This window comes from Bos indicus, chromosome 23 (assembly GCF_029378745.1).
Source record: "Bos indicus isolate NIAB-ARS_2022 breed Sahiwal x Tharparkar chromosome 23, NIAB-ARS_B.indTharparkar_mat_pri_1.0, whole genome shotgun sequence".
NCBI lineage: Eukaryota > Metazoa > Chordata > Mammalia > Artiodactyla > Bovidae > Bos > Bos indicus.
In genome coordinates, this window is record NC_091782.1 from 12,694,780 (window position 1) to 12,717,074 (window position 22,295).

General features: G+C 47.5%; 1 protein-coding gene across 2 annotated transcripts in view; it reads left to right on the forward strand.

Annotated features, from left to right (window-relative positions):
• Nucleotides 1–22,295, forward strand: part of TBC1D22B (TBC1 domain family member 22B) — a 74,476-nt gene that overhangs the window by 47,786 nt on the left and 4,395 nt on the right. For both annotated transcript variants that reach the window (XM_019986158.2, XM_070777898.1), the window contains 4 exons: nucleotides 8,249–8,355; nucleotides 8,946–9,021; nucleotides 11,535–11,662; nucleotides 11,937–12,032. In XM_019986158.2, coding sequence (XP_019841717.1) covers nucleotides 8,249–8,355; nucleotides 8,946–9,021; nucleotides 11,535–11,662; nucleotides 11,937–12,032 — 407 coding nt within the window. The remainder of the gene's footprint in view (nucleotides 1–8,248; nucleotides 8,356–8,945; nucleotides 9,022–11,534; nucleotides 11,663–11,936; nucleotides 12,033–22,295) is intronic.

Below are 22,295 nucleotides of genomic sequence, written 5' to 3' on the forward strand. Positions count from 1 at the left end.
CAAGATAGCTGCTTGTTCTCTAGCCATCACATCTATATTCCAGCCAGTATGGAGAGGGAAAGGAAGAAAGACATACTCTTTCCATTGGAAGACACTTCCCAAGTACGTAACACTTGGTTTTGAATCTCTCATCTGAATTTAGACTTAACGGCGTTTCCCATCGGCAGGTGAGCCTGGAAAACAGTCTATCCCAGGTGACCAGTACCCTTAAGGGTCCTTTCATCGAGGAGGAAGTGGTAGTAGCTATTTATGGACAACAACATCTTTGCTATCCTTTGGCTCCTCAAACTCAGCGTTTGACTAATTCCTCTTCTCCCTATGCCCAGCCACCCTTTTCTCTCAGTCACCAACATTTCCTGTCTCTTAAGTCAGAAATGCTACGTGTGTGCGTGCATAGTCAGTCATGTCCGACTCTTTGCAACCCCATGGACTATAGCCTGCCAGACTCAATCCTTGGAATTTTCCAGGCAAGAATACTAGAGTGGGTTGCCATTTCCTACTCCAGGGGATCTTCCCCACCCAGGGACCAAACGCGTATTTCTCATGTCTCCTGCATTGGCAGGCAGGTTCTTCACCACTAGCGCTGCCTGGGAAGCCCAGAAATGCTAAGACTTGTTTGTATTAATAATTCTTTTTTCTCATTCTTTCATATCCGATCAGTTACAAAGCTCTGATGGTTTCATGTTCTAACTATTTCTTGAATCGCTTTCTCTCTCCATTCCTCCTATGACTTCTCTAGCTCAGGCCTGGATTGCTGAAATGGCCAAGTATGTTTTCCCATCTCTGGTTTTTATCCCCTTCAAAACCATCTTTCACACCATTTAAACACAGACCTGCCTGTTCAGCCCCCCTGCTTAAATCCCTTCACTAGCATCTCATCACCTACAGTTTAAAATGTCCAGATTCCCGGGAGTTCCCTGGTGGCCTAGTGGTTAGGACTCTAGGCTTTCACTGCCATGGCCTGGGTTCAGTCCCTGGTCAGGGAACCAAGATCCCCACAAGCCACACAGCACAGACGAAAAAGTCCACATTCTGTAGCTTGCTGTGCAAGGCCCTGTGTCCTCTGCTTCTGCCTCACCTCTTAAAGGCAGAAATCCAAAACTGACGTCTTTAACCTAAAGCCTTGTCCTGTACCACTTCTTTATCCCTGGGCTAATCCATTTGCATTCCTTAAGGCTCCCCTTCCTCCTGGAAGCCTGCCCTGAGACCTCCTCCCTCCCTCCTCCCACCACCTCCCAGCGGCACTCTCTCCATAACTATGCATTTCCCCCTTGAAGGGCTCTACAACACCAGCTACTGTGTGTTCCGTCCTGCCATCTGCCACTGGTCTTTATGATTCTTTGAGGCCAGAGACTATTTGAAACATCTTAACATTCCCAGTGCTTTCATTTTGGTGTCCATAAATTCCACATGTGTCTAGATGAAGAGTGAGTGCTGACTGTCTGCAGCCCCATGGACTATAGCCCGCCAGGCTTCTCTGTCCATGGACTTTCCAGGGAGGAATACTGGAGCGAGTTGCCATTCCCTACTCCAGGGGATCTTCCCAACCTGGGGATCAAACCCAGGGGATCAAACCTGTGTCTCTAGTGTCTCCTGCATTGGCAGGCAGATTCTTTAGCACTGAATGAATGAGAGAATGAAAATTTCATAGTGGTTTAAGATATTCAGGAAATAGTACAGCTTTGCTGGCCTTGGCCACTGGAGGGCAGTGAATCACAGCATTTTGATACTGTGCTGATTTAGCCAAAAGTTCTTCTCTCTTTTTCGTAAGGGATAGAGATGGAGCACCATCACTTATTCAGCAGTTACTTATTGATTCTTACACCGTACCAGGCACTGCTCTAGTCACAGGGGATATGACCATAAACAAAGTGGACAGAAATCCCTGCCTATCCTTCTAGATGTTTATTCACAGAAAATAAAAGCATATAGTCCTTCTCACACACACAAGGGCAACTATGGATGTTTTACTGACTTCTGACACCTCAGTTAGTTTTGCCTGTCTCTAAACTTTATATAAATTGAGTCATTAAAAAAGAATATTCCACCTTTCATTCTCCTGCTCTGGGTTTGGAGGGAACTGGAGAGTGGGGCTGATGCTGAATTTTTAGCCCTCATCCTGTCTGGCACTTTACCCCTTTCCTCAAGGTGCCTCCTGGCCCCGTCTTCATAGACGAAGCAGCCTTGTATGTGCTAAGAAATTTGAGGAATATTTGAGGCTCTTTCCAGCAACAGACTTATGTGGAGACGCCCAGTCAGAGTGCTGAGCAGGGTTACTTTCAGTGGGCAGTTGAGAGCAGTGTGAGAGTTTGGTGGGATGTCCAGGGCTGGATTTCCTCCCATGTAGAGGTAAGCTCTCCAAGGGCAAACTGTGGCTTGCCATCTCCCTGGCGGTGAGCCAGGTGACGTGTGCACTTGCTGTCTCTTTTATCTGACCGAAGCATAAATGAGACACCATGACAGGAGAAATTGAGGTAGCCGACATAGTCAAGATGTTTGAGCCTAGATGAGGAACCTGTGGGCAGCTGACCACCAGTCCAAACCCTGGACTTCCCAGGGCCTGTTGGCATACAAGAGTCTCGGGGACGTGCTGCCTGGCTCTGTGGGTGGTCTTTGGGCAGGTCCTAGAAGATGAAGGTGAAGTGTGTGCTGGACCTGCCCCCTCCCTTGCCCCTCTAACACGAATACTCGTACAGTTTGGGTTCCTGTAATCCAGGCATCAAGAGGCTGATTTAACCAGCAGCCATTCAGTTCAGTTCAGTTCAGTTCAGTCGCTCAGTCGTGTCCGACTCTTTGCGACCCCATGAATCGCAGCACGCCAGGCCTCCCTGTCCATCACCATCTCCCGGAGTTCACTCAAACTCACGTCCATCAAGTCGGTGATGCCATCCAGCCATCTCATCCTCTGTTGTCCCCTTCTCCTCCTGCCCCCAATCCCTCCCAGCATCAGAGTCTTTTCCAATGAGTCCACTCTTCCCATGAGGTGGCCAAAGTACTGGAGTTTCAGCTTTAGCATCATTCCTTCCAAAGAACACCCAGGGCTGATCTCCTTCAGAATGGACTGGTTGGATCTCCTTGCAGTCCAAGGGACTCTCAAGAGTCTTCTCCAACACCACAGTTCAAAAGCATCAATTCTTCGGCACTCAGCCTTCTTCACAGTCCAATTCAAACATCCATACATGACTACTGGAAAAACCATAGCCTTGACTAGACGGACCTTTGTTGGCAAAGTAATGTCTCTGCTTTTGAATATGCTATCTAGATTGGTCATAACTTTCCTTCCAAGGAATAAGCGTCTTTTAATTTCATGCTTGCAGTCACCATCTGCAGTGATTTTGGAGCCCAAAAAAATAAAGTCTGACACTTTCCACTGTTTCCCCATCTATTTGCCATGAAGTGATGGGACCAGATGCCATGATGTTTGTTTTCTGAATGTTGAGCTTTAAGCCAACTTTTTCGCTCTCCTCTTCTCTTCACTTTCTGCCATAAGGGTGATGTCATCTGCATATCTGAGGTTATTGATATTTCTCCCGGCAATCTTGATTCCAGCTTGTGCTTCTTCCAGCCCAGTGTTTCTCATAATGTACTCTGCATATAAGTTAAATAAGCAGCAGCCATTAGTGTTCATTAAATAAAAGTAGAAGTAATACAAGAACCTCAGAAAAGTAGAGTCGGTTTGGTGGTGTGTTGGTTTTTAAAATTCATTTTAGCCAAGTGCCCCATGCTGAGCAGTGGATGGCCAGAGGTGGTTCTGCGTTAATTGACCGGCACTGTGTTGGGGAGGGCTCTGTCGTCAGCTGCTTCTCTGTCTTAGAAATAGCGTTTCTCCTCTCACAGTCTGAAACAGGGTTCTCCTGAAACAGACCCACCTGCTCCTGTGGGTTTCTGCTCTGTAGAAACCTCTTCCCTCTCCTCACTGTCCTTTCTTTGTCAAGTGGTTTGACTTTGCTGGGTTTAACCGAGGGGTCCCTCCGCCTTGTCCATACTCGGCTCTGGTGGCCTTGTCACAGATACTTGCCTGAAAAATGCCAGATGAGTAATACCCAACAAGTTTCTATAGCACTGAACCCCTTTAAAATTATTACATTCAGGTGATCGGATGAATTCCTTGGAACTCTTCTTAAAACTGTGTTTTTCTGGATGAAAGATTTAATTCCTGTTTTATGAGGTTCTTTAGATGTATGGCTGAAAAGATTTATTTTTTTCCTTTTCTCAAGCAGTTTACTTTTGTGGTCAGAAAATATTATGTAAGCTCTTCTCATAAGTCCAGTTAAAAAAAACAGACAGGAATCAGATAAGCCAGAGGCTTTGGAAAATAGAAGGGCTGTCTGTAGTCTGGTGCCTTGAATCTTCTTGTGTGCGGGTTGGGCTGGTTGATTCCTACCCAACAGATCACAAAATCTAGCAATTGCCCTGCGATCACAGATGCTTTCTGGGAAATGCCTCGAGCACTGAGTGGACAAGTTACTCTTTCCAGTTTTAGTAAAACCAGTTCTTCCCGAAGCTGTTGGGGAGTGTTTGAGGCACAGGTGAGGCTAGTTTTAGGCCTGAGATCTGGAGTTCTGAGAAAAATGAACACTTGACTGGGGCCACCACTCGGGTACATTTATCGGGTAATAACGCTGGGCTTGACAGCATGTTCTTGTCAAGCCTAGAGTGGGCAATTCGATTTTTATAAAGAGCTGTTGGGTTTCCTCTTTTTGGATGCTTTGCCGCTTAAAACAGCCATAAAATATCCCTTAAAAATCTCATTCCCTCCAGTCCGAGTCCTGGCTGCTGAATGCTCCATAATGACAACCAGAGACGCTGCCCTCATCTGAGACGGCATTGCTGGCATGGCTTCCCATTCCAGCTTCAATTATATGTTGAATTTTCTCAAGTGGGATGTTTAATGATCCTTCTGAACAGACTGTTGATGCTGAATGAAGCCCTTCCCGAGAGCATGTGGGCCTCCCTTTCTCTGCTGCTTTTTGCTGGTGCACTTAGCTCACAGTTTTTGACTGAATGTGTGAATTTTATCGTCCCAGCAGGCAGAACACTAGAACTAAACCCTCCTCCCACTCTCTGAAGTGCTGGTGAGCTCCCCTGCTGTCTGTGAAAGCCAAGAGCTAACAGGGAGGCGGGGCGTGAGGGCAGAACATGGGCAAAGGACAGCTCCCAGTTCGCGAGGCCCCAAGAGAGGGTTCAGTGTCCTCTGTTGACCCCCCTTCTCCCGAGGACAGCTAAGGTTGGGAACTGCACAGTTACTGAGAGCAGGTTCTTATCAACTTGAACCTCATGTTTTTCGATTTTCTTCCTTAAGAGCCAGAGGTAGAAATGGAAAGCTTTGAAATTTGTCTTTTATTTTTAAGGTACGTTTGGAATTAGGTTAGGTTTGGCTGCAAATAGCAGAGATCTAAAATAACAGAGGCTTTAATAACAGTAATACTTAACATTTGTGTAATGCTTATTTTATCCCAGGCACTGTTCGTACTTTTCATGTATTGACTTGTTTAATCCTTACAATGTGCCCCACTGGTGGTAGGATGTTACCTCCTTCAGAGAGGAGGCGTTGAGGCTCAGGAAGCAAAGTCATTTGCCCAGAGTCACAGAGCTTATGACAGGGCCAGGATTTTAGCTGCACAATCTGGCTTCAGAGTCTATGCTCCTGACCGCTGACTGTTCTGTCTGACAAAAAGGCCACAGGTCACCGGGGCTCATGTGGCAGCCTGTTCCCCATCGTACTCAGGGAGCCTGGCGCTCTCTCCCAGTTACTCTGCTGTGCGTGGTTCCCATTTCCAGTGACGTTTCTGCTGCAGTGTTCCGAAATGCCCAGGTAGGACAAGACCCTTCAGATTATCGTGGAGCTCAGGATCTTCATTTGTGAAACACGTACAAATAGTGGGAGAGCTTTTATCTTGAGCCTTTCTTACGGGCTTCATTTTTTTTCTTCTTTCAGAGGAAGGGAAGCTACTGCCCAGGCTGGTTAGTGTGATCCGCCACACTCACTAAAGGGGAGAGTCCATATGGTTCCCTAGCGCACTGCTGGGAGTCTGCTCCTGGAGAGTGGTCTGCTGGTACCCGTGGTTAGGTCCTTTGGCCCACAGCAGTTCTTGTGTGGTTCCTCCAGCCATTATTTGTGGTAGTGGGTATTGGGGGCCCCTGGGTATCCATCCTTGGTGGGAAACAGATAGGTAAAGAGGTGATGGCCTGTGTGGGTCAGTGAACTGGAGGTCTGAACAGCAACACAGAAGGATCTTAGAAATGTGAGATGAAGCAAAAAGAAAAAGGAAGATTCTGAGCTGGGTCTTGGAGCCCAGTATCACTTGATTAAATTAATAGTATACATCTGGTCACCCCCCACTCTGGCAAAACACCCACTACATAAATGGTTAAGTTAGAAAAAAAAGAAAGATGGTATTTCGTGGAAGGATTTTTTTGTGTGGTTTCTCAAATAGACCTTTGTATATTATCTGAAGTCTTCATTTCTGCAGGCTTAGTGTTTTACAAAATCTTGTTCTCTTTTTGGTAGTAAAAGGCAGGTGTAGTCCATGGTAGCTCCTTTTTGCTAGAATCATGTGCATTTTTTCTTGACCAAAAGTTATATTTACTGTAGAAATTTTGAATAGTAAGGTTTAAAGAAAATAAAAATTCTTTATCCGTACTACCTTGGGAATAAGCACTGTAAACCCTTGTGATATATTTTGTTTTTCCTCTGTGCTTATACAGACACATAAATATTGTATGTACAGTAGTTGAGAATAAACCATAAATAACTTTGTACTTTACTCCTCTCCCTCAACGCTGTGACATGCTTCCCCATGTCATTACAAATTCCTAATAAACCCCACCTAAAATTAACTATATCATGCCTACCGTGTGCCAGGGTCTGTTGTCGGTGCTTTACTTGTATTAACTGTGGAGTTTTTACACTGTTGCCAGGCTCATACTTTTTCTGAAAAAGCACCCCGCCCTCCCCAAAAGCGTTTTTACAGCCCTTGAGGTCCATTAGAAAAACACTGTTTATATAGGATGAGAATCGGAGAGTTGTTCCACAACATCCTGAGAAGGTCCAGTTGTAAGTCTCGATAGAATGATAATTCTCATAAAGGAAAGGTCTGGATTCTAAATACATTCTGTCATATACCTGTGTCTCTGCGGCACCAGGGTCTGCAGTGAACATGCTGTTTTCAAACAGGGCTCCAAGGAGAGAGGCTGCCTTTGACACAGAGCGCAAGGGCCCGAACGTCTCCGTGTGTGGCCTCTGATGGGCATGCAAGGGGCCTGTGGCTTGAGGTGGCCTGTCTTGTCCACCTTGTCTCCCGCAGGAAGGAAACATCACACATTCCTTCTTCTAGAAGACTCCTGTGTTCTTCCTTCTTGCATCTCAGACCAGTTGGACAACCTCTCACTCTTGTCACTTAGTGTGGGGTTTCCAAGACTCGCTCATAGGCAGGCCTCTTTAAAAGAGGTGCCAAGGCTAAAGAAACTGGGGGAGTGCTGAGTAAGCCAGATGAAGGAGATTTTCTTAATGCAGAATTCCTAATAACTCCTCGAATCCTTTTATGAGTCTCCAAGATGAGGATATATAATGCAGCGTTTCTCTGCTGTGTTTGTCCATGGAACCTTTTTAACTTGAGTATCCTATAGGATGGAGGTTTTTGCAGAACCCAGCTTGATAACTGCCAGCTTGGTTGAGATGAAATCCTGGAAGCTTTCATGGGTTTGGGCCATCGTCCTTCACACAACTCATCCTCACTTCTGAGGCATGAGGCCCTGGGTCTGCCTGGTCAGAACGGGGGGATTCTGTCTTTAAAAGGACCTGTGGGGGTTCCCTGAGCCCAACTGTTCTCACTGCATGTAAGAGTGAGTGTGTTAGTTTACTGAATTTCTGAAATGAAAGAATTTTTCCAGACTGCCTCCAGGGGGCTGGATATAGCTCATTGAACATGAAGCCTGAAGTTTTTTTGTTTTTTTTTTCCTCAAACTAAATGAAAAATGCAGTGGAAGAGAAAGATGTGTTGGACCCAGCCAACCCGGTGTGAGAAATGGCCTGTGCAGTGTTGTCATGAGATTCTCGAGCGCCTTCCTGGGACACTCCTGCCTACCTGGCAAGGGGACGGTGGTGGGCAGGCCCCTGTTCCTTGGCCTCACGTGAGCCTGGCTCCCTCTGGGCCTTAAGGACCCCGTTGAAGATACTAGACTCTGTCTTTCTCTATCCGTTTTTTTAGAGAAAACCTCTGGACTTTCTTCACCTTTTGTTTTACAGAAGAGGATGTGGAGAACTTTGATGTGACCAATTTGTCTCAGGACATGCTGCGAAGCATAGAAGCCGACAGCTTTTGGTGCATGAGCAAGCTGCTGGACGGGATCCAGGTGAGCGACTCTGCCCTTTCGGGATGCCCTGCTTGGGGCTCCCTTTGGGTTCCTTGTTGCTCTTCTTGATCAGACAGCCTCCGAACTCCGGCCCCAGCATGGCTCCCCCCGTTTTGGTCCATCCATCTTTACTTCATTCGTTAGTTTTACAGCTTTCAAAAGGCAGTGATCCTAGACGACTTCCCTGGCAGCCCAGTGGTTAGGACTCTGTGTTTTCACTCCTGAGGACATGGGTTTGATCCCTAGTTGGGGAACTAAATCCCGAAAGTTGTGCTGTGCAGCAAAAAAAAAAAAAAACAGGCAATGGTCTAATGTCCCCTGGAGTCTAGGGGAGTCCCCATGTTGCTCTGCCTTTCTCATTAGGCCCTGTCCCCCCATTCTGCTGTACTCCCAGCCATGCAGTTTGCCTCCAAAGCACATGCCTTTCCCCCACACTCTGCTGTTCTCTGAGATTCCTTTGTTCCCCACAACACTGGCAGCAGCTCTGGAGAAACACCTTCTGCTTTGAAACATGTTTCAGTGACCATGGGGGAGGGGTGGCCCGATGGTGTGACATTCCCTGCTCGGCCTGAGTTCTGTGTCGTTTGCAGGATAACTACACCTTTGCACAACCAGGGATCCAGAAGAAGGTCAAGGCGCTGGAAGAGCTTGTCAGTCGGATCGATGGTAGGTTCAGAGGAAGAACTCTCTAGCAGTGTGATTCTGACACAAGTGTGAATCACACAGAGTGTGATTATGCTGGTGTGGGGTGGGTGGGGGGTGTCTCCTCAGCCCCTGTCCTGGCCGTGACCCCTTCCAGTTCATTCAGTTCTGTTGGCAATGCTGACATCCTTCCACATCTCACCGGGAAGGTGAGGCGAGAACTCTGCTGTTAGGTCACATTTCTTTTCTCGCCTTTGTTTGCGGTCACCAGGTTCTGCCAATCCTCCTTCAGCATCTCTCCTCAAATTCACCCTTTTGTTCTTCATGGCCCTAGCCACAGCTCTGGTCCAGCCATGCTTGAGTTTCTGCAGCTTCCTCCTAGAAGCACTCGCCTCCTCCATCCTCGTCTCTTTTGCACACATCTGTCACACACCTCCGTCTTTCCAGAGCTCTGTTCCGGTCACATCCCGCTTCTGCCCCGAACCCACCTGTGTTCTCTGTTGCTTTTAGCATCAAGTCTGTAGTCTGACTGTGTCCTTCCCGCTGTGATGTGACTCAGGATTTCTGGGCTCGATGCAGGGTCCTCAGGTATGCCTGATACCCCAGCAGGACATCCCATAGCTCCCTGTGACCCATCTGGGTGGGGAGCAGGAGTTGTGGTCTCCTGAAGCAGAATGTCTTTGAGGAACAGGAGCCCTGCAGTAAGTCTTTGGCCCCACCATGGGATCCTGGAGTGTTAGAACTGAAGGCAAGTCAGGAAGCCCTGCTGTTGACTAATGAGGAACCTGAGGCCCAGGGAGAGAAGCTGAGATTAAGTTTCATGCAGATCGCGCACAGGTCTAACAGCAAGGTCTTCTGTTAAGTGGAGTGTCCAGCACCAGTTAATTCTATCAGTTGCGACACAACTAATCAGTCCCATTAACTGGTTTTCCATCATGCATTTTCCTGCTTCACCAGCGCATTCCTCGTCCCTCCCTCCCCCCGTCCCTCATATGGAGATTGCATATCTTTCTCCTTTCCCAGATTCTTTTCCCTTGAAAACCTTCCCTGATTTGTTCCACTCACTCCAGCTCCTTTTTACAACTTAGGGTTTCAGTCCCTGGAGTTTATTTGATTATTTGCTGCTGTTTCCCCATGCATTGCATGTGGGATGCTTTTAGCTCTCTGCCTCATTGCCTGGCCCAGCGGTCAGCGCCATGCCGGGCCCACACCCCGCTCTCCTGTCTCCCTCGCTTGGCTCCTGGGATGGGGCGAGTGCTGAGCTGTCTGACAGGGGCTGGCTTCCAGAGGGCCTGTGCTGTAGTTGTTTCCACTGTCTGGTCTGGCCTTTTTTCCCCCTCTTCTGCCATCAAAAATATCTGATTAAAAAAAAGGCATAGTATGTTAGGATATAGTGTATTTTTAAATGTATATGTCTTAGTGCTTTGAATTATAGAAGTAATACTCACTGCAAAAATTTAGACAATTCCAAAAAAACCCCAAAAGTAAAAATCCTTCCCCTTCTTTAAATTCTGCTCCCTAGATATAACCATTATTGATAGTTACTGTCTCAAAAGCTGTAATATTTTCCACATGAGGGTGCTGTTGTAGACACTTTTTATTTTCTCATTTTATTCACCCCCAGATTGACTGAGGTTTGAATAAGTATCCCCATTTATAGATAAGGAAATTGAGGAGGATAGTGATTAAAAAAAAACAAACAAACAAATCCTATCAAGCAGTATCTGAAGGGCTGCCGTATGGAACAGGGGGCAGGTGTGTTTGGGTTGCTCCAGAACACCACGCCCACACCATGGGGTGGGAGTTGCAGGGGGAGCTGGTGTCTGTCGAATGTGGTGAAGCACTTTCCGGTGAATCACTTAATCAGTGGGAGAGGCTGCCCTTGAGTGGAGTCGGTGAACCTCTTTCCCCGGCTGTTTAAGTCCCTGCTGGCTGCCATCTGTCAGAGATGCTGAAGAGGAATCCTCACCGGTGGGAGGATGGCCAAGGTGACCCACACAGTTCTTTTCCATTGCGTCTCCTTCTGTGATGCGTAACAAGGTCAGGCAGCCAAGTGAGCCTTATGTCTCCCTCACTTGATGGCTCGAGCAGCCCTGCAAAGGAAGAAAGGCCCCCAGAACGTCGCTGTGGGATGTCCAAATAGTTCTCCTACGTGCAGGGCTGAGCTAACCAAGCAGCGGTGCTGTGAGGTGGTGGGATCCAACACCGGACAGTCAGGTGCGGGTTTGGCTTCCCCAGGGGGAGGAGCTGAAAAGAAATGGAAACTGGGACTTCCCTGGTGGTCCAACAGTTAAGAATCTGCCTTGGAATGCAAGGGACATGGGTTCACTCCCTGGTCAGGGAACTAAGATCCCTCATGCCACAGAGCAACCAAGCCTAAGCGCCACGACGAAAGATCCCACATGACGCAGTGAAGATCCAACACAGCTATATAAACAAATTAAAAAAGGAAACAGAAGCTGCCTTTTTGGTTTATGTGAGTCAGGGTCCGATCCCCTAGGTTGCGCTCAGGGGGCCAATGACCCTTTCTGTTTTAGAGCAGGTACATAATCACTTCAGGAGGTACGAGGTGGAATACCTACAGTTTGCCTTCCGTTGGATGAACAACCTGCTGATGCGAGAGCTTCCCCTGCGCTGCACCATCCGCCTGTGGGACACGTACCAGGTATGGGAAGACCTCCCCCTCAACAAACACATGCCAGGCTGTCCCTGAGGCACTCGGCTCCCTGCCTGCTGCACCCACTCGGAAGTCCTCCCCACCTCCTTTCTGCTTCTGTGTCTGCCTTGTCCTCAAGGGCAGGGCCTCTGTGCACCCAGCCATGGAGGGGGTGCTGCTCTGCTTGCCCCCCGCGCAGAAGGATGGGTCTGAGAGGGCTGGAGCCAGCTTCTCATCAGGGCTTGGAGACCTAACTCTTTCTGGTTTTTTACCCCCTTCCCAGTCTGAACCAGAAGGGTTCTCCCACTTTCATCTCTACGTGTGTGCAGCTTTCTTGATCAAGTGGAGGAAAGAGATCCTGGATGAGGAGGACTTTCAGGTGAGAGGCCTGAGCTCAGCCTGTGCTGGGGATGAGCATCAGAGTGGGCATTATCCCGCTCATGGGGCTGTGCAAGGAGAAGGTGCCCCACCAGGTACCTGGCTGGGAAGAGCAAAGGTGAGGGGATGTTCAGAAGAGGGTGCCCCTCCCAGGTAGCAGGAAGCTCTGGGGGCCCAGAGTTCTTCAGTGTGAAAGGGTCTTAGCACCGGAAGGGCTGCAGAGCACCTGGGCAGGTCTAAGAGGCCTTCCTGTCATTCGCTGACAAGCATTTATTGAATGCCTGCAGTGGGCTCAGCGCCACTGAGGGAGTAAGACATATAGAAAGTAGAATAGAGAGCTCTGTTCTTGTAGAGCTTACGTTCTAGTTGGGGAGAGACATAGTAAACAAAAGCAGTGTAAATTAAAAAGAATATTAGAGGATGATAAATTTTTTTTTAAGGTGGATACTTTTTTTTTTTTTTTTTTAAAGGATAAAAGGATTACTAGGTGGTAGGGAAGGGACAGGTTGCAGTTTCAAATAAAGTAGTCAGGATAGGCTCACTGAGAAGGTGACATGAGCAAAGGCTGGGAGAAGGTGAGGGAGCCACGTGGACATCTGGGTATCTGCGGGGAGAGCGTCCAGGCAGCAGGAGCAGCCATGCAGAGGCAGTAAGGTTGCAGTGTGCCTGAGCTGTCTGTGGAACCATGACGGTGGTCAGTGTTGCCTGGAGCAGAGTGGCCCAAGGAAAGAGTTAGAAAGAGGCCCGAGAAGTCACAGGAGACTCAGGTCATGGCAGCTTGTAGCCAGAGTCAGGACTTTGGCTTTTACTCCGAGTGGAAGAGGATCCAGGAGAGGGTCTTGTGCAGAAGAGGGGCATCATCTGACTTACAGTTTCAGGGGACCCCACTAGTGTGGACTTGAGGTGGGGCCAGTGGATGCTGGGGCCCACCCCGGAGGCTACACAAGGGTGGCCTGGCCCTGGATGGGGGAGTGGAGATGTGACAAGTGGCCAGGTCTTGGATGCACTTTGTAAGCAGAGCCAACAGGAATTTCTGAGAAATCAGATATAGAGTATACCAAAAGGGATGAGTCAGGGTGATTCCACAGTTTGCAAGAAGGCTATAGGAGGAACCGGTTTGTGGAGGAAGATCAGGAGTTCGTTTGGGGGCATGATGAATTTTAAACACCGTTAGACATCCAAATGGAGAGATAGGGTAGGGAGATAAATCCTGTGAGTCTGGGCTTGAAAGAGACAGGAGTCCAGACTGGACATGTATGTTTAGGAGCCTCTGGCTAGATGGTCCTTGAAGCCGGGTCCCTGAATGAAATCCCAAGGAGGTGGGAGTGAACAGAGGAGACACAAGAGCCAGGCCTGAGCCCTGGTGCCCCCCCCCCCCGCCCACCATGGGAGGTCAAGGAGGAGAGGTGGTCGGGCAAGGAGAGAGAGGGGGTGATCAGTGGGAGTGTAGTGTCCTGGAGCCCGAGGTAGGGATGCGAGGAAGACCGAAGAGGTGGTGGAAGCCCGCCAGCTGCTGCGGGGGCCCAGGAGCGGGGGACAGGGCTTGGGGACTGAGGGGAGAGGCTGCTGGGCTCTGCCGTCTGCAGAGAGGAGGGCCAGGGGGCACTTGACAGTCATAATCTCTCGGGGTGGCAGCAGTGGGCTTTTGTTTTTCTGCTTTGTACATTGCTGAACTGAGGGGTTTGGGGGTGTTTTTGTTTTAATGGGCATATATTCCTTTTAAAAATGCGAGGGAGGGGAAAGCCAGAGAAGGTTGGGTATTTTTCTAAGTTCTAACTAATACGTGGGCGTTCTCAGGAACAGCAGCCTCTCCATGTGACCCCCAGGCAGGCCCACTCTGTAATTGGTGTTAGGTGGTTAAAGCACAAGAAACTTGCCCCACAAATAGGTAGATAGACAGGACCCGACTTGCCCAAGGAAGGGCTTTGGGAGAGAAAGGGAGGAGTGGGCCTCTGCGGGTAGGTGCCAGGGCAGTGGGCAACGCGCTGAGCCTTCTGCCAGCTAGAAGCATGTGTGGCACCCGGGATGAACAGGGGCTGGGCTGGGCACCCGCTGGGTGAGCTGTCAGTTTCGATACTGTGGTTGAAGTGCCGCAGCTATCGGGAGCCCGCAGTCTAGTTTGGTTTATCATGAGCCAGGCTCAGAGGGCCTTGTCACATGCGATAGAAGCACTTCCCAGATTAGCTCAGGGAGAGTGGAGGTGACTCCTGGAATGGTGCGTAGCAATTCACAACATCGACAGTATAGGACCATAGTCTGCGACTTTAAAACTATGTTAGACATGGAGATGTTCTGTGCTGGGCAGCACATTCGATTATCTGATGGATCTGAGGCCTTTCTGCAGTAACCCACAGAATGACAATGGACTTTTTGTTGACTCATTAACACCTCAGCTGGTCCTCCTCAGTAGAGCAATCTCCCCTCTTTCCTTGAGACAAAACGGAGTGGGTGATTAAACAATAATCTGCAGAGTTCCCCGCAACTCCACAGATCTACAGTTCTATGAATAATGAAAGAAGAAGGGCGCCTGGCTGTGCTTGGGTAGGCCAGTGGCGTCCCTTAGGAGACACAGCAAGGGCAGGAGAACATTGTGTGGTGTTGGGAGATACGGGCCTGTGACCTCTGCAGAGAAAGATGGCCCACACTGCCCAAAGAAGAACCAGGTGAAGTGGCTGCAGAAATAAATGAGTTTGCGGCAGTTTCAGCAGACCAGGCATTTATCACCCTTAAAGAGCAGGGAAGGGGAGCCAGCTGTAAAGGGAGCCAGTGGAGGATATATCAGGGGAACCAGCGACCCCCACCCCTTTCTAAAGTTGGGGACTACGCAGAATAGTCCAGTGGTTAAGCCACAGTCTCTGGGACGTCTGCCTGGGGTCAAATCCTAGCTCTGCCATTTTTCTAGGTCTGCAACCTTCATCTGACTAACTTAGCCCTGTAAGTTTTCTTACCTGTAAAATGGGATGAGAGTACTTACCTTCTAGAGCTGTTAATGAGGATTATACAAATTGCTGCACTTGAAGCTGTCAGAATGGTATACTTAGCCTGTGGCCTTCAAAGCAGTGAGCTTATTAATCCTAATATTATTAGTTCCTGCAGTGTACTCTGAGTCTGGGAAGTGGTGAAATGAAGATAGCTTCAGGAACCCAAGTCTTTTAGTGACTTTTAACTTACCTGAGTAAACCCTGATAGGCTAATCCTGGGTAAGACCAAGCTGGATGACCAAATGGGGCTGGAGAGGAGGTGTTCAGAGGGTGCAGGGGCAAAGGGCGCCACTGGCCTACCCAGCCATGGTGAGCCCCCAGAGGGAAGGACACCCGCTTCTCCCTGGCCGAGCAGTAGTCTGGGGTCATGCTGCCTGGGGTGGAGGACTGAAAACGGACACAGGAGGATCACTCCAAGAGGCTTCCTTGCAGAGACCTCTGAGCAAGGGAACCTCAGGCGTGTCTGTGCACAGGGGCCATAGGGGCAGAATGGCCCGGTCCTCTGGGCTGTGGGCCGCTTGAAACTGGGGCTTCCGGCAGAGCTGGGCCAAGGCCCTTTCCTGGTAGAAGGGCCTTCAGCGATTCTGGCCCTCAGCCTGGGCTGGCTGAATAGAATAATGATGATAATGTCCAGTTGCATTTTATGAAATTGTCTATAGGTCACACAGTCAAGTATTGGCGGTTTAATAAGGTTCAATCTAATAATAGAGACTTCACAGCACTTTTAATGTAGCAGGCACTATCCTGAGTGCTTCTCTGTGTTAGCTCATTGCAACCATCCCACAAGAAAAGTTGTAATAACTACCCCTATTTCACAAATAGGGAAACTGAGTCATGGTGAGTATGACTTCAGTGTGTGCCTAGTCACACCTGAGATGAAGTGACTAAGCCAAGGTCACCTGGAGGAGTCAAGTACAGGGTTGACTCAAATGGTGGAGACCCAGAAGCTGGGCTCTGGGCATGGACTGTGCATCCTGCTGCTCCCTCAGGGCCTGGCCAGGGACCTCGTGGGCCACTGGAGCTGTTTACATCCTCCTCCCCCTCCTCCGTTATTATGGAGGTAATGATTTCCTGGATACATTATTTAATGCAAGTCAGAGAGTAACCTAAAAATTCCCCTTTGGGAAAAGCAGCATCTCTGGGAGTCCAGGAGAGCACGGGACCCCACAGAGATGTCAGGGCAGGTGCTGACAAGCCCTCAGATGGCTCAGAAGTGATCTTCAGAAGCCCCATGCAGGGAGCTCCAAGACTAATAACCAGAGTTCCTTTAAATACATAAAAAGGGAACTGGCAGAGGAGTTGGTGGGACCTGCTGATGACTCTTAAACCAGAGGAGCAGCTGGTCTCAATCCTTTGCTTTCATCTTATAGAAGAAAACCTTGGAGAGATTCCCACCCTGAAAGTGACTTTTGCAGGAGACAGGTCAGAGTTGTTAAATGAAATAGTGCTAAGCCCGTGGGCTGTTCCAGGCCTGGATACCCCAACTAAGAGTAAATAAAGCCCTTGAACCAGATGGCATCCACCCACCACTTCTGTGGGAACTCAAGGGTGGGATTGTGGAACATTGCCCAAACACAGGCCCCACTTTCAGAGAATCCAGTAAATTGCCAGTTTGAATCATCCCCAGAAAGTGCCCAGATTTTAGTACCCTGGGAACTAAAGATGTTCCACCCAGAGCAGGCAGGTGTGAGAAAGGATGCAATTCCTCGACATGGAAACAAAGCAAACATCGGAGCGGGACTTGACTTTCTCTAGAGCGGGTCTTGTACTAAACATCCTCTAGGGGGAGTCCTGTACTAACCGTCCTCTAGGGGGAGTCCTGTGCTGAACGTCCGATAGGGGGAGTCCTGTACTAAATGTCCTAGGTACTTTTGACGCCGGGAAACCTATGAATAAATGTGACGCTGAAAAAGTTTACATAACAAGAACATGTGTTTGAAAGTTTTTATTGAGACCCGGGGAATTGTTTCACTGATACTCAAAACAAGAGGGATTTGTTTCAGAACACTTACTTAGGGAGCCACATGAGTGTGGGTGGCTGCAGTATTCCTTTAGACCTCCATACAGCAGTGCGGCCTCGGCAGAACCAGAGCCCGCATCCGGCGGCCTCACCGACAAGGCCACCCTCAGCTGCTGCTGCGACCCAGATCCCAGCAGGGAGGATTTCCTGCGAATTAGGGATCCTATGGAGAAGGCAGTGGCACCCCACTCCAGTACTCTTGCCTGGAGAATCCCATGGACGGAGGAGCCTGGTAGGCTGCAGTCCATGGAGTCGCTAAGAGTCGGACACGACTGAGCGACTTCACTTTCACTTTTCACTTTCATGCATTGGAGAAGGAAATGGCAACCCACTCCAGTGTTCTTCCTGGAGAATCCCGAGGACAGAGGAGCCTGGTGGGCTGCAGTCTTTGGGGTCGCACAGAGTCGGACACGACTGAAGCGACTTGGCAGCAGCAGCAGCAGGGATCATAAGAAGTCATTGGATTTTTGTGCTAGAATTCTTAGAATGAGACTACTTCCAGAATTAGGTTTTCCCACTAGGAAATTTTCACTGTTCTTGGCTTAGGAAGGTAAAAATGACACCCAGAAGATAAGGGAAAGGACTTCCCTGGTGGTCCAGTGGTAAAGATTCCACACTTCCACTGCTGGGGGCATTGGTTTGATCCCTGGTTGGGGAAGATCCACATGCTACATGGTGTGGCCAAGAATAAAAGCTGCATCATGGGCCATCTCCAGAAAAGCTGCCCTTGAACTGACACACAATTGGAGCGCTGAAGACACTGGGACCAGAGTTACCACAGTGGTGATTCAGGCCCTCAGGGATTTGGTCACATTGAAATTGCTATTCCTGACGTTCACGGGGCTTGTAAAATGTTTGAAAAACTGGGAGTCCAGTGTGTAGAGAAACCTGATGATGGTAAAATGAAAGGCCTGGCATTTATTCACAATCCTGATGGCTTCTGGAATGAAATTTTGAATCCTAACAAAATGATGACTGTTACTTCTGTAAGAATGCTGATTTGAGATTTCAGCAAAGGCATTGTGGAAGGTAAAACAGGAAACCCTGTGATTCAAGATACTCAGGTAACAGATGCATCCAGGACTGATGGATCCTTGTCGCAACTCAGATTATTCTTAAGTCCGTTTCCCTTTCCTGTTCAGCTGTTTTTCACCCAACTGTTCAGTCATCCTAGTTTTAAAGTAGTGCTTTGTCTTATGTCCTTGACAATAGTTGTATAACTTTACTTTTTTAGGCAATAATTATAACAATTCCCTTCAGAGGCTGCATGTTGCTTCTGTCTCCTTACGAGCTACAAGTCTACAAGTCTGCCTTTGAGTCACCATTTTTAGAAAAAGGAAAAAAAAAGCACTTAACATGTTTTTGTCATGGTTACCTTCTGGGGTTTCAGTTCCTCAGATGTGATTTTTCACAATGAGAAGTAAAGAACCCTGAGCACGTGCACACACACACACAGAAAACTTATGTGACTAGGAAAGTATTTTTCAGGTCAGTTCAGTCGCTCAGTTGTGTCCGACTCTTTGCGACCCCATGAATCGCAACACGTCAGGCCTCCCTGTCCATCACCAATTCCCGGAGTTCACTCAAACTCACGTCCATCGAGTCGGTGATGCCATCCAGCCATCTCATCCTCTGTCGTCCCCTCCTCCTCCTGCCCCCAATCCCTCCCAGCATCAGAGTCTTCCAATGAGTCCACTCTTCCCATGAGATGGCCAAAGTTTCAGCTTTAGCATCATTCCTTCCAAAGAACACCCAGGACTGATCTCCTTTAAAATGGACTGGTTGGATCTCCTTGCCGTCCAAGGGACTCTCGTCTTCTCCAACACCACACTTCAAAAGCATCAATTCTTCGGCACTCAGCTTTCTTCACAGTCCAACTCTCACATCCATACATGACTACTGGAAAAACCATAGCCTTGACTAGACGGACCTTTGTTGGCAAAGTAATGTCTCTGCTTTTGAATATGCTATCTAGGTTGGTCATAACTTTTCTTCCAGGGAGTAAGCGTCTTTTAATTTCATGGCTGCAGTCACCATCTGCAGTGATTTTGGAGCCCCCAAAAATAAAGTCTGACACTGTTTCCACTGTTTCCCCATCTATTTGCCATGAAGTGATGGGACCAGATGCCATGATCTTTGTTTTCTGAATGTTGAGCTTTAAGCCAACTTTTTCACTCTCCTCTTTCACTTTCATCAAGAGGCTTTTTAGTTCCTCTTCACTTTCTGCCATAAGGGTGGTGTCATCTGCATATCTGAGGTTATTGATATTTCTCCTGGCAATCTTGATTCCAGCTTGTGCTTCTTCCAGCCCAGCATTTCTCATGATGTACTCTGCATATAAGTTAAATAAGCAGGGTGACAATATACAGCCTTGACGTACTCCTTTTCCTATTTGGAACCAGTCTGTTGTTCCATGTCCAGTTCTAACCATTGCTTCCTGATCTGCATATCCCAGGTTCAAATCCTAGCCCAGCACTACTCTGTGATCCTATGCAAGTTTCTTAACTCCTCACCCTCACTTTTTTCCGTATGTGAAGTGGGCATAAGATGTGCCTCGTAGAGTTGATAGGGGGCTTAAATGTGCTAGAGTACAAGTGGAGACCCCCATTTGGTGAGTAGCAAGTGCTCAATAAATGGTAATTACCACCACAATGGTGATTATCCTTGATGGTCCCCCTCTTGTTCTTCAGTTCTTCCATCTGTTGAACATTCTCTAATGAGTTTCCCCTGCACGTTTTCTTACCAAGGACTTTGCTTATTACCTGCTACCCCTTCTCCTTCAGCCCCCTTGTCTGATTGTTGTCTTCCCCTGACCCCCTCACACATGACTCATTCTTCCTCTTCTTTTTCCTTTGGAATCTGGATTCTCAACATTTTCCAGCCATTTCGAGCTTGTCTTCTCTGAGAGCCATTGCCTCTTCTTGTTCACTTGGAATCACTCTCAGCTACTTGCCCCATAAGCTGTCTTCTCACACCTGCAGTGTTTCACCTGACTGTGTATTAATGCTTAGTACTCCCATGAGCTGGCTTTGTAACACATATTCAGTTGTTCCCCACCTCACCAGTGTATCTTCTCTATCCCCTTGATTAACGTACCTGATTTGTAATTGACAGCATCTTTTCCCACCCGTGATAATTCAGTTTCTACTTTATCCCTGATTTGCCAATGCATGGACAGGCTTCCCATTTTTACAGCGCTGTGTGTGGGTGGTGCAGTTCCTGGGTACGGCCACCAGGTGGCAGAATGATTCCTCCCACCTAAGCCTCAACTGTTGGTGGGAGAGGTAGTAGGAAGCTGACATGTTCAAGGGTAGAATTATTTCAGGACTTCTGGAAGGTTTCTAGCAAGACTAGAAAAACTGGAAATTACAGGTAGATTCTCTCCTAGAAAAAAATATTCTCTTCTAGACACATCAACTGTTGGTTGTTTTTGCTTATAAGTTTTTCAAGTGTATGTAACCATTATAGAATCTGCCTGCAGTGCAGGAGACCCAGGTTTGATCCTGGGGTCAGGAAGATCCCCTGGAGAAGGGCATGGATACCCACTCCATTGTTCTCGCTTGGAGAATTCCATGGACAAAGGAGCCTGGTGGGGTCCTCCTGGTGGAATCCACAGGGTCGCAAAGAGTCAGACATAACTGAGCGACTAACAGAAACCATTATAGAAAAATTAGAAAATACCAATAAGAAAAAAGAAGGTACTTGAAATCTTACCATACAAAGGTGATATATCTCCTTCCAGACATTTTGCCATGCACATTTATGTGAATAAATACATATTGTCTGTACATAACCCTTAATGGAAATATTCTGTATATCGGGTTGGCCATAAAGTTTGTTTGGATTTTCCTCTTTTTTTTTTAAGGTTTTTATTTATTTACTTATTTGACACGTACACACCACTGTATTTCATTTATTTATTTTTGGCTATGCTGGGTCTTCGTTGCCACACTCGCGGCTCTAGTTGTCGAGAGCGGGGGCATCTCTCTAGTTGCTGTGCGTAGGCTTCTAATTGTGGTGTCTTCTCTTGCTGCAGAGCACAGGCTCTAGGTGCAGGGCTTCAGCAGTTGCAGCTCAAGGGCCCATCATGTGTGGCTCTCGGGTCCTAGAGCGTGCAGCCTTCAGTACTTGGCGGCGTTCAGGTTTAGTTGGCTCCACAGCATGTGGAATCTCTTTCTGGAACGGGGATCAAACCCATGTCCCCGGCACTGGCAGGCGGATTCCCATCATCCACTGCGCCACCAGGGAAGTCCTGTTCAGGTTTTTCTATATGACGTTGTGAAGTATGTTGTTTCTGTAACCTCTTTTTATCATTGGTACGAAATATAGTAGATGTTCCATAATGTCAGAATGCATAGATGTGTATAATTTTTCCCATTTTTGTATTTTTCACACATTACATGAGTACATGCTCATATAAAAACTGTGAAAGCATTAATAACTTGAGTGCAGGGTATTCCATTTTACAGATTTATCTTTGTTTTTTGCTTTTTTTTTTTTGGTCACACTGTGCAGCTTGCTCTATCTGATCAATTCTCTGATCAGGGATCAAACTGTGCACTCAACAGCTAAAGCATAAAGTCCTCACCACTGGACTGCCAGGGAATTCCCTTGACTTGTGGCTTTCAGTTTGATTCTCGGGTTTGGAAATCCAGGGACAGTGTTTACAATTAGCCAAGATTGTTGAATGAGAGTATTAAGCCCTGGTAGAGATCCAGGGACAGGAGATTTTTTTCCTGGATGAGTCTTAGGTACCTTTAAAGTGTTCATGCCCTTTGACACAGTAATTTTATTCCTAGGAATTTAGCCCAAGGAAATAATCTAAAATACGGCTTTATGCACAAGACTGTTCATTATAATTTCATTATAGTGAAAAACCAGAAATAATTAAATGCTCAAAACAGGAAGATACTGAGTAAATTAGGATACTTCTGCATCATAGAAAATTCTTTGACCGTTGAAAATGTCTAAAAGGAGTTTTTAATATTAGAGGAAATGCTTATATTAAGTGCTAAACAGATTCAAAAGTATTTAGAGAAAATGTTTCATCTATGTAAAAATGTACAGAAAAAGGACTGGAAGGAAATATGCCAAAATGTTTAAAAGTAGCTTCCTCTTGATTATGAAGTTAAGGGTGGTTTATTTTGTGCTCTCTTACTTTCAACAGAGTAAACAAATGTCCAGGAAAATGTGTATTACTAGGGGGAAAACGTTCTGTAACATAAGTAGTATACAAAGACTTTATTGTAATAATTGAAAATGA